This window comes from Lolium rigidum, chromosome 1, assembly GCF_022539505.1.
Source record: "Lolium rigidum isolate FL_2022 chromosome 1, APGP_CSIRO_Lrig_0.1, whole genome shotgun sequence".
NCBI classification, from domain to species: domain Eukaryota; kingdom Viridiplantae; phylum Streptophyta; class Magnoliopsida; order Poales; family Poaceae; genus Lolium; species Lolium rigidum.
In genome coordinates this window covers 207,384,061-207,399,613 of record NC_061508.1, presented here as the reverse complement: position 1 = coordinate 207,399,613, position 15,553 = coordinate 207,384,061, and the positions used below count along the sequence as shown (strand labels likewise).

The 15,553-nt window shown below is 48.8% G+C and overlaps 1 protein-coding gene across 1 annotated transcript; it reads left to right on the top strand.

Moving 5' to 3' along the window:
* The first annotated feature begins 9,827 nt into the window (after positions 1-9,827).
* LOC124654452 (probable CCR4-associated factor 1 homolog 11) lies at positions 9,828-10,798 on the top strand. The gene has a single exon (XM_047193451.1). It carries the CDS (start codon positions 9,828-9,830, stop codon positions 10,698-10,700), a length of 873 nt encoding a protein of 290 aa, XP_047049407.1. The 3' UTR covers positions 10,701-10,798.
* The last annotated feature ends 4,755 nt before the right edge of the window (positions 10,799-15,553 follow it).

The following is a 15,553-nucleotide window of genomic DNA, read 5'->3' as shown; positions in this document are numbered from 1 at the left end:
TCATTACTGGAAGAAAGGGTCCTCTTAATGAACTGGCAGCAATGACACGTGCCCACGTAATCCCAAAGTTCTCCTCTACTTAAAATCTTTCAGGGTAAAATCCCTATCATTCCCTCACAATCATCACATCACCCTCCTGTTCTTCTTCTTCCTTTCTCTTCCGCAACTGCTGCGCCGCCACCACCGTTTTCAGATTTCCTCCAGATCTCGCGATGGTGAAGAAGAGGAACCTCGCCACCGCCGCCAGTTCTGCGAGTGGTAGCGCCGCCGCCAAGACCTCCTCAAATCTTGCGAAGAGGAGCGCTCCAGATGCACCTCCCCCGCCTCCGGCGCCGCCAGCACCGCCAAGCTCGGTAACCGCGGCCAAACCTGGAGATTGGCTAGCGTCCTCCATCACGAAGCGTGATGAAAAGAGGGCCCGAAGCCTCGGTTTAGTCTCCTCTGACGAGGGGAATGTGATTCTACCAGGTGCGATCTCTCGGCCCAATCCTCCCGCTGGTTTTACCGTGATGTTCTTGTCGTTCTTGTATCGAGGTCTCTCGCTTCCTTCTCACGAATTCCTTCATCACCTTCTACGGACTTACGAAATCAAACTGTGGCAACTTACCCCCAACTCAATCCTTCACGTTGCTGTGTTCATCACCTTTTGCGAGGCGTTCTTGGGCATCGAGCCTCACTTTGGATTGTGGAAGAGAATTTTCTTTGTAAAGAGATATAGTAGTAGCAATGGACCCTTCGTCATTGGGGGAGTGGGGTTTGTTGTCCGTTCAGAAGTCAACTATTTCAGTTTCCCAATGAGAGAATCTGTGCAAGGGTGGAGACTGAAATGGTTTTATGCTAAGGATTCCTCAACAACCGAGTCCCAACTTCCTTGCTTTGCCGACGTTCTTGAAGCCAAGCCTAAGCACTCTTGGAAAAACATTCTCTCTCCCGATGAAAGAACAGCAACCGATGAGTTATTTGCCAAATTCCTTCGGACCAAAGAAGCCGATGGTCAAACCATGATCGGCACAGAGGTGGCCGCGGTGTTCTTAAAACGTCGAGTCCATCCAATCATGGCCAGGGTTCGTCCGATGTGGTTGTATTCAGGTCCAAAGGACGAAACCAGGATAAACATCGCCGAACTATCGGAAAAGGAGCTGCTTGATGAAGTTCGTCATCTCACCCTCTTTAGTCAAGAAGACTCGATCCCGCTGATATCTTCTTATTCTCCTCTCGATGCTGATCATCCGCTGGCAGAGGTAAATTTCCCTTCTCATACTCTTATTGCCCTGTTAAACTTTTGTCGACACAACTACTATTGTTCTTATTTGCCCTTTTCTTCGGCAGATCCCCATATTTCCTGAAAACTTGCATGATTCGCCAAACGATACTTCCGAAGGAAGAGGTTCCTCAGCGCCTGTTGATTTCCCTACTGCCGAGCACATGAGTTCGAAGAACGAACATGATGACCTGATAGATTCTGAAGCTATCTACACCGATCTTCCTCCCCTAGCCAATGACATTTGCGACACAGCGGGATCAGTGCGTGATGACGACGCTGATCATGATGCCTTTATTAATGCAGCTGCGGAGGAGGCCAGAGCTTCACCTGCGAAGAGATCTACCGGCGGCTTTGCCGACGAGGATGATCTTTTTGATCTGTAAGCGCCTTTTTCCTAGGTCCGCATTTTTCCTTTAACATTCGCATTTCTTTAATGATTCCTGCCAACCATTCCCTTTCATAGCGACGAAGGCCTCATCGAGCCTCCGTCCAAGAAGGCTAAATCTGGCGCTGTTCTGCCGGACGTCGCAGCTTCCGAAGCTTCGGCTCCTACTGCAGCCCCCTCGGCCCAGGTATCGACTGCTTCCTCCCTTTCTAGGGGGAAGGATATTGCTTCGGCTGCTGCCGCCACGACACCTCCTTCGGAAAAACATGTAAGTCTTTCTTGATCGCAATGCGAATTCCCCTGGATGTACCTTGATTAACGATTCTTTGCTGAACACCTGTTTTTCTCTTTTCCTTAAGGATTTGCGGGGCGTCATATCTTCTTTGGAGGCCTTCGCCTCCCAATTTACTTCTCTAGAAGCGGACAAGGTTCGGCTGCAGGAGGAAGTTAGATCTTCTTCCTCGAAGTTGGAAGGCGCAATCAAAAAAGCCGGCACAGCTCGCCAAGAGGTCGACTCCCTGAAGGAGGAACTTAGCAGGCTGAAGGAGAAGCTGAAGGAGGAGGAAGCATCTAGGCTGATCGCCGAAGCTCGGGCGACTGAAAAGGATGAACTTCTTTGCCAATCTTCCTTGGCTTTGCTTGGTAATTTCTTTTTATGCTTTCCTGTCGATTATCACTTTGCAAATTTGATCCTTTGATAGTAACCTTTCCCATTCCTTTGCAGAGGCCGCTGGCATCCCTGCCGATGCTTTGGATAAAGTTCCAAATAATTCTCCGGCAAACAATGTGTCAATGATGCTTGCCGCACACCAGCTTACACGGGAACTCCTTGATAAAGGCAAAGGTGCCATGGCGCGAATGCACTCGATGATCTTCCCCAAGATCAGCCAAGACAAGACTCTGGGGCAGCTGATCGACGCCTTTGCAATCGACACCAAGGGGGTTATCGAGGTATTCAAACGTACTTCGCGTACCTATGGTGCCCTCCTTGCCTTCCAACTTATGATGGGTCATGGCTTCAAGGCCGATATTGAAGAGATGTCTAGGGAACTGCCGAAAGATCAAGATGGGCAATTCATTGATTTAAGCACCTTCAAGACGTCAGCCCTTGTGTGTGCACGCCAGCTCCTCGAGCTGGTTTCATCAAAGAAAACGTCGGTTGTCCCAAGCTTATCGACCCAGACTCAAGCCCCTTGATTCTTGTAACAAACTTCTTTTGGAATTGATGTGAAACAATGTTCTGTCGTAAAACTTGTAATTGTAATGAATTCCGTGCTAGCAATGCTGCTGGTGCACCTTTGTTATGACATTTATTCTTGCATTCTCCCGATGGGAGTTACTTCTGATGCTGAAGCGATGCGGTCTGTCATGCCTTTGACGCTGTTTTTTTGCAGGTTTTCCCAGTGCCTGCGTTTGTCGACGATTCTTCGGGTGCTCTCTCTGAAGCTGATCGAATCCAGCGTATGAAGGATCGGATCATGCAGATGGAGAAGGATCTGCGCAGTACCTATGCCTTGGCCGCCATTATCAAGAAGAAGGGCGAGATGGCAGCCGACATAGAGCGCTATGCTCTTACTGAACTGCATAAAGCCACTGAAAGCTTAAACTGTAAGTTCCCTGGTTCTTGTGCTTATTATTCTTTGTCAAAAGTGCGTTGCCTGATTCCATCGATTCCTTTACCAGTCATAGCCCTAAACCGTGCTGAAGAGAACAAGCGGATTCACGAGCGTGTGAATGCTTTGACTCAGCTGTCATCAGCCGAAGAAATTTTCTGGCGGGAGCATTCGAAAGCTTCGGCTGTCGCACAGTTTCAGGATCGGGTGCAGCAGGTCCATCATTTCTTCGACAAGTGCTACAAAGCCCTAAGGGTAATTTGGAGGACGATGTTTCCTTTAAACGCGATCCCTCCTACGATGTTGACTCTGATGTCTGAATTCGGGAATAACAAAAAAAAACTGCGATTTGGTGCGAGCTCAGGTTTTTGCCGGGGCCAGATTTACACTTGCCCTCGTCCTTACACGCTATCCTTCGGCAAATCTGCTGAGTATCGCCAACGCGGTCGGTGATTTGGAGACGCTATACCCGAAGGTGGTGTTGCCCGCCAATATAATTGTCGACAAACTTGAAAAGGATTCGAAGGTTCCTGAAGAAAGAGAAACTCTGCAAGAGTAGTTCAGGGTTAGGTCTTTATTGTAAATAGGTGATTTGGCTACTTCATCTAATCGTGTGGATTGCATAGTTGAAACTTTCTGTTCGGTAGATACATGTATATGCATTTTTACCGTGTTGATGCCGTTGGCAAGTTTTGGAGGAGAAAATCTTAATTGCCCTTTTTATACTTATATGTATTCGTTGGTCAGCAAATTATTTGAGTGATCAGCTCGTGTTGCAGGTCTTGCTAAACCCGTTGTATGCGCAACTTTGCTTTCAACCGATGTATGTTTTGACAGTAGCTCCCGAATATATCGGGAGCACTAACTCTGCCGATGAGCTCGTTGTTCTTTGATATTTCCATAAGTAAAATATCGAACATGGGTTGTATTATGTGTATTTCCAAACTCTTGCTATTTTCGGCACTCGTAGAGGCATCTATAGCAGAGGGAGAGGTTTGCACCCTTGTTTGTTTTGCGTCCTTTAGCACTCGTAGAGGCTTTTCTTTTGGAGCACGATCTTTTTGATGCGGCTTAGATGCTCTGAATTACTGCAATGCTTATCAAGAGATCGAAACTTAAGTTCTCATTAATAAGGTAAGTACGGGACTAAAGGGCGAAAGGAAGAGAGCCCTGTTGAAAATAAAGGAAAAAACTGAATGTTGTTCATATATTTTTAAGCAAGGAAAGGGTTCTTCTTATCTTCCGGCTTGTCCACCACGTTAGTGGTTTTTGAGGCTTCGTTGATTTCACTAGGTGTCTCGATGGCAATTGCCAATGTCTTGCTTTCTCCTATGACTGCTGTGTCATCAACTGCCGAAGCTTTTGCTGCCGACACTTCTGGGGCAAGGTCGGCTGGCTTCTGCTTCGTTTCCCTGTCGCGCTTTTCTTCCTTATTGCCGCGTGGCGATGGCTTGGAACGGAGATCGGTGACTTCCTGTTTGAACCCGAACTTTGCAGCAATCCTCTGAAAGTCTCGGTCACAATTGTCTGAGTGTGAAAAACTTCCATAGACTGTGATATTTGTCCCGTTGCTCCCAGGCATTTTCAGCTTGAGGTATGCGTAATGCGGTACAGCCATGAACTTGGCATAAGCTGGTCTTCCGAGTATAGCGTGGTACTGTGATTCCCAGTTCACGACTTCAAACTCGATCTTCTCCTTCCTGAAGTTGTCGGGTTTACCAAAGACGACGTTCAGGTAAACTTTGCCAAGAGAGTACGCCGGCGAAGTAGGGAGAATCCCATGGAAACAGGTGTCAGAGTCCTCTAACATTTTCATGGTGATCCCCATACTTTTAATTGTGTCGACGAATATCAGATTTAGTCCGCTTCCGCCATCCATGAAGACTTTACTCATCTTGAACCCCCCTACTTGCGCCTCGACTACCAAGGCAGCGTGTCCTGGTTTTGGTATGGTCATCGGGTGATCTGCTCGGCTGAACGTAATGTTCTGAGACGACCACTCGACATACTCAGGAATGTTTGCCATGATACTTTCTGCCAGATTGATTTCTCGGGTGAGCTTCTTCATTTCTCTTCTTGAGACACCCGTTCTGTGGATCATGCTCATCTGCCCACGCGGTGGTGGAAACGCCTCGTTGGGTTGATGAGGCTGTGCCTGCTGGACCTGGTGCTATGGTGGGGGTGGTGGTGGTGGTTGCGGCTGCTGCTGCATGAGTTCCTGCATTTCAATGAACTGTCTACAATCTCTGAGCAGGTGGCTTGACTTTGTTTTGTTGTCCTTGGAGTCGATGTACGAGTGCAGGTAGCAAGGAGCGTTTATCTGTTCGGCGTAGGGTAACTTGGGAGTCCTCTGCGGTCGTGGTTTGTAGTTACCACGGTTTCCAGAGTTGTTCCGATTGCCGTCCTGCCGATCGTCTCGTTTGTCGTCATACCGATCATCCTGCCGATCAGAGTATCCTGCGGCTACCAGGTTACTGTCGTCGTAACTGCGGTTTTTCCTTTTCTTATAGCGATCCCTTCGTCCACCCGAGTCGTGCTTCGGCTGGTCATCGTCTTCGTCATCACTGCGCTGTCGCGGCTTCCGTACGTTGTCCTCGCCATCAACCCAGCTGTTGGCGATTTCCATTAACTTGGTTATGGTTTTTGGTTTCCTGCGCCCGAGTTCCTCTATGTAGCTTTCACGTCGGATGCCATCGCTGAAGGCATCGATTGCTCTGTCGACAGAAACATCTTCGGCGGTGTTTAAGAGCTTGGTGAATCTCCCGATGTATGCGCGCATCGATTCCTTCTGCTTCTGCTGGCAATGCCGTAATTCCTCGATCCCGACGGGCCTTTTGTATGTTGCTTGGAAATTGGTGACGAAAGCGTCTACCAAATCGTCCCATGACTTGATGGAACCCTTCGGCAGACCTCTTAACCAAGCTCGTGCTGAATCCTTCAGGTAAAGCTGCAAGCATTGCATTGCTGCTATCTGATTTCCTTTGTGCAGAATCACGGTCTGCAAATAGTCGTCTATCCAGGACCTCGGCTCCTGCTGTCCATGTATTTGGCGGCGTCAGTAGGGGTAGGTTTAAACTTTCTGGGTGGCATCGCCTCGCGGATTTTGTAGCTTAAACAATCGGCCCCCCTTAGCTCGCCGTCGTATTCCTGGCTCTCATCCGAAGAGTCACTGTCATATTCCTCCCTAGCGGCGCTTCGTCGCCTTGCTTTGTCGATTCTGCTCTGGGTGATTTCGTCTCGAGCATCTCTCGTATGATGCTTGGAACCGCTGGCCTGTAACGTGGTCTTTTCCTTCCGCGGGACCAGGTTGTCTCCCAATATTGCGAGACTTTCTAAGGCACCTCGGTGAGCTTGGGCCACAGAACCTTCAGGGCGCTGATTGATAAGGTATGCTGCAAGATTGGCGGTCGCTCCTGCAACGGTTTTTGGCCGTGGCATGCCCGCGGTATCCGTGGTCATAAAAGACTTGGTCAGATTTGACGTTATTTCTCTGGCGTCATCCTCCGAGAGCCTGGATAACCTTGATCGATGCTTGCCTGCTCCTTGAGTGCTTCGAGAGGCACTTCCTCGTGAGCCTCTCCGTCGCTCACTGGATTGGTCTGCAGCGGATAAGCGTCTCTCGAGGGTGGCTTGCTCTTTCGATAGGCGCTCCCGGTTTTTCTCCAATATAGAGCGATAAGCGTTGAGGGTTCCAACCGAGGTTCCTGCGGGGAGCGGTGTGTTGTTAAGCACGGCTACCTTGGCTGCCGCCCACTCTTCCTCTGCGATGGTGTAATCGCTATTGTTGTTACTGGCGCTGTTTGCAAACTTGCTCGTCTGCTGGAGCGGGGGGTGTGATCTCCGTCTCCCCTGTTCCTTGTGTTTCCCGTGTTATTGGCGACATAAACCTGGTGGTGTGCCGTTCTTCGGGTGGTGCCTTGGACGATGCTGTCAATACTGTCCTCTCCCGAGGAGTACTGGGCATTGCAGATGAATGGTGTGTCGCTTGATCCTAGCCCGTGCCTGGTATCGTAGTTTAAGCAGTAGTACGAGGTCATCTCCGAAGATGTGGAGCCGTCAGATCCAACCGACATAGGGGACGTCGAACGAGGAGTCGATGGCGCGGGCGAGTTCGTTGAGTCCATCAGACCAGATGATAGGTCGAGTGATGATGACGCGTTTGGACCTGTCGAACTGGAGGTGAGTGGTTCTAGCAGCCGAAGGACGCCCTCCGAGTTGACGTTGTAGTGGACGCTGCCGAAGGTCATCTCCATGTTTTCTTGTAGATCAGAAAAGGTCGAGCGAGACGAGTCGCTGTGCGGGGTGAATTCGTAGGAACCGAATCGAATCGGGCTTCCCAGAATTGGCGATGACGGTGCCGATGAAGCTGCCGATGACATGACTGGATCTGCCGATGATCGATCTTGTGCCGACAGGTTTCCCACAGACGGCGCCAATTGTCGAGGGTGCTCCTCGGCAATGCCCTCCGATTGGGGCTTAGTGTTGATGGAATCCTGCAAACTGATATGAGACATCGGTTCACAGACAAGCGGGGAGAGCGATTTACCCAGGTTCGGGGCCCTCGATGAGGTAAAACCCTTACGTCCTGCCTGTCTGATCTTGATTATGATGATAATGGGTTACAATGGGGTGCCGAAAGGTTTGGCTGAGATCTCGTCGAGAGGCTAAGTGCTGCGGCGACCTAGCTCTAGACTTCTGGTGGCTATGGTTGCTAAGATTGATTGTGTCCCTCGGCAGCCCCTCTCCTGGCCTTTATATAGGTAGCCAGGTCTCAAGAGGTCTAACCGAGTACGACTAGTTTTACAATAATACTAGCTCTTAAACTTTCCTTGTTCGACTCCTTCCTTGCCTTGCCTGTCAAGGAATCTTCTGTTGCGCCATCCAAGTGGCCCATCTTGCCATCGAATACCTTCATGGGCCTCCAGGATCGTATAGGATAGGGAAATGTCGGTTACCCGAAGGGTAATGCCCACGTCAACTGTTACTTGGCAGAGCGACCAGGTGGAGACAACGGTGCGCCGTCGTTAGGGAGCCGGCCGGTGATCGTTGCTTGGTAGAGCAACACGAAGGAGATGACAAAGTGTTGTTGTCGGCGAGACGATGAAGGTGAATGATCGTTGATAGGAGAGGTGTCACCAAGGTGCGGTACCGGGAGTCTCGTAAAGATCATCGTGAGGGAGTTTCGTCAAAGTCGTTTTCGAAGGAGTCCAGAGTTGTCACCTTTCAGCCGCCACTGCCACTCCTCTTGAAGAAAGAGAAGATGATGCCTCCGTGTCACCACCACCGGGCGCTCCCCACGCAGAAGAACACGCTACAACGGCCGTCAGAGAAGGTGAAGGAGGAGGCACATCATCAATGGAGGAAACACACGCGGACGTGTCAGAGCTCACCCACGATCACTGCTTGCCGACGGATGTTGTTCTGCGAGTGACATACGAGCACACTGAACGGTGGGTTGTGTAGGAGATGGGCAAGGTCATCGATCTCGAAGGAAACAAGGGCAAGGACATCGTCCTCTCTTCATACCGTGATAAAGACAACGACAATGACTGCGTGCTATAATGATGGCAACAACGACAAGCTAGACTATAATGCCTTCGATCAGGCCCCTAGATTAGGGTTTTATTTCAATTTTATTGAACTTTATATTAAATTGAGCAAGCTTATATTAAATCCTTAAAGTTCGAACAATTTTTTGTTGGTTTGTTTAAATTTTATGAGGCCAAATGTCTTATGGGCCTCCCCGTGGGAAGACACCCCCCAAAAGGATGGAAAAGTGTGCCCCCGAAAAAAGCCATGTCCAGCGCTATTGCCAACACCCTTTTTGGGAGTGTCCGTGCAGATGTTCTAAGAATCAATCTAGGGTTAAATGGAAAATTAATACAAATTGGAACATGTTAGTCGTGTGATTTGTTGGCTATTCTGATGGAAGATGAATCTTTTCGGCACTTTATAGAATGCCTATTAGAGATGCTCTAAGGATCTTCATATCGACTCCAAACTCCTGAAGTTTCATCTATTTTCAGATAGAACTCAATGACTTGTTAAACCAACCACAACCATTAACGGTTATCTAGTGAGCCTAACTGTTAATCAATTAGGTTTTAAACACACGACAACCTGACATGTTATTCATGAATATATTTTATTTTAATTTCAGAAGTATAATAAGGTTAGTAAATATGTAAAAAAATTAAAGCCACAAATTCCAACAGAAACGATGCGATGGATCGCCACACGAGCCCACAACAAGCCTCATCTCTCTGTTTCTTCTGGCACCAAAACGAATCGGTTAGTCGGTTAGTCATCTAATCTGAACCAAACACGGCATCGTAGTGAGTTCTAACACATACGGAGTACATACTTGATTCTATACTGTCTTGTGCGACTCCGTATTTCCCATGGAAATCGATTTGCTCACCGATTACCATCCGACCCGGACCGTGTGTCCGATCCTCGCTACAATTGTTCAGAGAGTACTACTATATATACTCAGAACTTCAGAAGAACACAATAGCAGCGGAAGATCTTCGAAAGCAAAACAACAGCAACGCACAGTCGAGTCATGTTTTCGATGTTTCCGCCGCCGCCGGCTTCTTTCCACGGCCGCGTGCCTCCGGCGCAGACCACGGACCACCCCGTCCCCATGCCGGCACCACACGTCCCCGTCCTGGTGCACCCCGTGTGGGCCTGGAGCTTCCACCAAGAGGCGGCCAGGCTCCGCCACTTTGCCGAGGGCGCCCGGTACGTCGCCGTCAACGTGCACTACCCGGGCCTCGTCCACCATCCCGGCAAGGACCAAGACGCCCTCACCGACGAGAAGCGCTACCCCATCCTCAAGGCCAACGTGGACGCCCTCAAGCCGCTCCAGGTTGGGATCGCCGTCTGCGACCGCGACGGCAAGAGCGAAGCTTGGGAGTTCAACCTCCGGGACTTCCGCCGCCACTCTGATCCGCACGACGCGAGCTCCCTAGCCTACCTCGCCGGCCGTGGCCTCGACGTGGACACGTTCGCGAACCACGGCGTCGACGCCTGGAGCCTCGGCGCCATGCTGCTGAGTTACTCCGGCCTCATCGGGCCCTGGCGCGGTCTGTCGTGGGTCACCTACACCGGAGCCTACCACGTCGCCTACCTGCTCAAGATCGTCACCGGTGGCTGCCCGCTACCGAACGACGTGGCCGGGTTCGTCAGCGCGGTGCGGCACTTCCTCGGCGACCAGGTCTACGACGTCGCGGGGATGGCGGCTGACTGCCCGAAGTTGCCCGTTGGGCTGGAGCGCATCGCCGCCCACCTCGGCTTCCATCCGCCCTGGAACAGCCCCAGGCTCGCCGCCGCCGCCGGCGTACGCGCGCTCCAGGTGTTCAGGAGCTTGGAGGACGGAGAGCTCCGAGGCAAGGTCAGCAGATACAGAGGCCTGCTTCAAGGCCTGCATCACTAGTTCGATCGGACACACACACCAACGATCGATCGATGCCCTAGTCTGAGTCTAGTACAAGTTCGTGTCAAGTCTAGGATTAGTGCTAGTCGGTTTGTGTTTTTTTTGGTTTCCTTGTACCATGTCAAGCAGCCGCCTACTGTGTGCTATAAATAAAAAATCCAAAAAAAAAACCGATGAAGCCTACGGGCAGAGGAAAAACATATCTTTTCATATGGCTTGTGTGTGCTCGATCGTCGATTCGTTTCAGGTGTGCGTTCCGGCTGAAATCGACCCAGCTCTGTCCTTTGGATGTACCTCTTGTAACGTGTGCATGGCGGTAGGGGCACAGCTAACAATTGTAATCAGAGAGTAGGTCAAGGATGCACGTTTGTCTCGAGGAGGCAATCCTACTAGCACCTCGCTCAGCAGAGCGGTCAGGTGGAGATAGCGGCATGCCATCGTTAGAGAAGCGGAAGCGGCGGGTGATCGTTGCTCGGCAGAGCGACATGGAAGAGATGATAGAGTGCTATAGTCGGCGAGGCGATGAAGGTGGATGATTGTTGATGGGAGAGGTGACACCAAGGTGAGGCCGGGAGTCTCGTTAAGATCGTCGTGAGGGAGTTTCGTCAAGATCGTTTTCGAAAGAGTCCAGAGTTGTCACCTTTTGGCCGCCGCCGCCACTCCTCTAGAAGAAAGAGAAGATGCCTCCCTGTCACCACCACCGGGCGCCTTTTCCTCGAGCTCCCCACGCAGAAGATCACACTGCAATGGCTGTCAAAGAAGGTGAAGGAGGAGGCGCAGCTACGATGGAATGGACGTGCTTGTCGACGGATGTTGTTCTACGAGTGGCACACGAGCACGCTGAACGATGGGTTGTGTAGGAGATGGGCACGGTCATCGACCTTGAAGGCAACAAGGGCAATGACATCATCCTTTGTTCATACTTTTGTGATAAAGACAATAACAACGACTTGTGGGCTATAATGACGGGTACAACGGCAAGCTAGACTATAATGCCTTCGATCAGGCCCCTAGATTAGGGTTTTATTTCAGTTTTATTGAACTTTATATTAAATAGTGCAAGCTTATATTAAATCCTTAAAGTTCGAATGAAATGTTGTTTGTTTGTTTAAATTTTATGATGCCAAATTTCTTACCGGTGTCCCATGGGCAGACACCCCCAAAAGGATGGCAACGTGTGCCCCCGAAAAAAAAAACCATATCAAGCGTTATTGCCGACACCCTTTCTTGAGGTGCCCGTGAAGATGTTCTAAGAATCAATCGAGAAGGGTAGTGTTGTAAATGGCAAGTTAGTACAAATTGGAACATGTTAGCCGTGTGATTTGTTGGCTATTCCTATGGAATAAGAATCTTTTGGCACTCGCTCCGGCTCTAAATACTCATCACACGGGGTTGAATAAATCTAGACACATTCTAGCTTAAATTATTTCATTATATGTGTGACAAGTATTCACGGGCGGGAGGGAGTACTGAAATTTGCAATATTTGTGAACTGTGAAACTTACTGTGCTTTCCAAATCAATACATAAAAATAGCATTCCAAGTGCCACTAATATTTTAGTTAATGAAAGGATGATTAAGAGAATTATATTAACATTTTATTTACTTACTAAATAGCTAATATTTAATTTTGAAACTTCACTAATTATTTAATTCAAATTTTATTTTAAAACAAATGAAAAGGCATATTGAATAAAGGTTAAAATGAGTGAATTTTTATTTTAACACACATTTTTATTTTATATATTTATTTGAATAGAGTTTATTTTTGTGAGCATTTTGATATATTATTTATATTTTCTGAGCAAGAATGGATTTTATTTATTTCTACAAAGTTTCAGCTATTTACTGGTTTTTAAATTAAATCTAAAAACTAAATGTACCCAAGCGGTACACACCCACAGTCACTGAGGGGTCTGTTGACTAGTTCAATTGCCACGAGGGCAACGACCAGTCAACAGAGGCTGAGGTGGCGGTGAACATGCTCCCCTCGCCGTCGGCTCGACACCGGCGACCGGGTGAGGATGGCGCCGCCGTTTTAGTACCTCCCAGGACGGAATACTGGGTGTTTCTGACTCCTCTCGATCTACTGAATACGATGGTGTGGTCACCCTACTCAGAGGACCACCGGAGCTACGCCTGCGACCTCCCTCCGCAGCGGTACACTTAGGTGAGATGTTGAAATCGAGCTAGAGGCAGGGCTAGGATGCGATTTGAGTCTTAGAAGAAGCACCAGCTCACCCTAATTCTTCCTGGATGTTTGCCGGAGTCAATCGGAGCCGAAGACAACTACGAGCTCCACTTTTCTGCGGGATGCCCACGAAAGGAAATGGAGGATTGGCGACGATTGAGATCTCCCCTTTTCGATTCCTTGCTCCATCACGATCACCACGACCCCGTGCTCCTCCTCAACCACTCCATGGTCACCGGGGTGCTTCTAATCGACGGCTAGCCGGAGAACTGGCCGGCCATGGTTGTGGTTCCAGTGAGAGATAGAAAGGGATAGAGAGATAATGGAGATGCGCTGAGTGTAGCTAAGGTTTGTGCGCGTATGCTCGTGCCTTTATAGCTCGAGTGGAGCTTGGGAGTGACGGCAACTCGCCGGAGACGGCCGAGATGCGTCGACGGTACTAGGGACGTTCTGAGCGCGGATTGCTTGTGACGGTAAAACACACGTCCGTTGGGAACCCCAAGAGGAAGGTATGATGAGTACAGGAGCGAGTTTTCCCTCAGTAAGAAACCAAGGTTATCGAACCAGTAGGAGATGAAGGCCACGTGAAGGTTGTTGGTGAAGGAGTGTAGTGCGGCGCAACACCAGGGATTCCGGCGCCAACGTGGAACCTGCACAACACAATCAAAATACTTTGCCCCAACTTAACAGTGAGGTTGTCAATCTCACCGGCTTGCTGAAAACAAAGGATTAAACGTATGGTGTGGAGAATGATGTTTGCTTGCAGAAAACAAAAGAGAACAATGATTGCAGTAGGTTGTATTTCAGATGTAAAAGAATGAACCGGGGTCCATAGTTCACTAGTGGTGTCTCTCCAATAAGATAAATAACATGTTGGGTAAACAAATTACGGTTGGGCAATTGACAAATAGAGAGGGCATAACAATGCACATACATATCATGATGACTACTACGAGATTTACTTAGGGCATTACGACAAAGAACATAGACCGCCATCCACCATGCATCTATGCCTAAAAAGTCCACCTTCGGATTAGCATCCGCACCCCTTCCAGTATTAAGTTGCAAACAACAGACAATTGCATTAAGTACTTGATACGTCTCAAACGTATCTATAATTTCTTATGTTCCATGCTACTTTTATGATGATACTTACATGTTTTATACACATTATATGTCATTATTATGCGTTTTCCGGAACTAACCTATTGACGAGATGCCAAAGGGCCGATTCTGTTGTTTTCTGCTGTTTTTGGTTTCGAAATCCTAGTAAGGAAATATTCTCGGAATCGGACGAAATCAACGCCCGGCATCCTATTTTTCCACGAAGCTTCCGGAACACCCGAGAGCAACCGAGAGGAGGGCCACAGGGCCACCAGATGACAGGGTGGCGCGGCCAGGGCTTGGGCCGCGCCCCCCTATTGTGTCACCGCCTCGTCAGCCCTCCGACTCCGTCTCTTCGCCTATTTAAGCCTCCTCGACCTAAAACCTCGATACGGAAAAGCCACGGTACGAGAAACCTTCCAGAGCCGCCGCCATCGCGAAGCCAAGATCTGGGGGACAGGAGTCTGTTCCGGCACGCCGCCGGGACGGGAAAGTGCCCCCGGAAGGCATCTCCATCGACACCACCGCCATCTTCATCAACGCTGCTGTCTCCCATGAGGAGGGAGTAGTTCTCCATCGAGGCTAAGGGCTGTACCGGTAGCTATGTGGTTAATCTCTCTTCCATGTACTTCAATACAATGATCTCATGAGCTGCCTTACATGATTGAGTTTCATATGAGTTTTGTATCACTATTCATCTATGTGTTACTCTAGTGATGTTATTAAAGTACTCTATTCCTCCTCCTACTCTATTCCTCCTCCATGGTGTAACGGTGACAGTGTGTGCATCATGTAGTACTTGGCGTAGGTTATGATTGTAATCTCTTGTAGATTATGAAGTTAATTATTGCTATGATAGTATTGATGTGATCTATTCCTCCTTCATAGTGTGATGGTGACAGTGTGCATGCTATGTTAGTACTTGGTGTAATTGCGTTGGTCTATCATGCACTCTAAGATTATTTAAATATGAACATCGAATGTTGTGGAGCTTGTTAACTCCGGCATTGAGGTGCTCTTGTAGCCCTACACAATTAGTGGTGTTCATCATCCAACAAGAGAGTGTAGAGTGGTTTTATTATGTGATCAAAGTTGAGAGTGTCCACTAGTGAAAGTATGATCCCTAGGCCTTGTTTCTAAGCATCGAAACTCCGTTTATTTACTGTTCTGTTGCATGTTTACTCGCTGCCATATTTTATTCAGATTTCTATTACCACTCATATACATCCATATTACTTGTATTTTACTATCTCTTCGCCGAACTAGTGCACCTATACATCTGACAAGTGTATTAGGTGTGTTGGGGACACAAGAGACTTCTTGTATTGTGATCGCAGGGTTGCTTGAGAGGGATATCTTTGACCTCTTCCTCCCTGAGTTCGATAAACCTTGGGTGATCCACTTAAGGGAAACTTGCTGCTGTTCTACAAACCTCTGCTCTTGGAGGCCCAACAGTGTCTACAAGAATAGAAGCACCCGTAGACATCAAGCATTTTTCTGGCGCCGTTGCCGAGAAGGAAAGGTAAAAGGCACTCATACTCCGGTCCCAGGTAACTAA

What these genes read in the sequence shown, in the direction of transcription:
- LOC124654452 (XM_047193451.1), top strand. Translation starts at nt 9,828, where the DNA reads ATGTTTTCGATGTTTCCGCCGCCGCCGGCTTCTTTCCACGGCCGCGTG.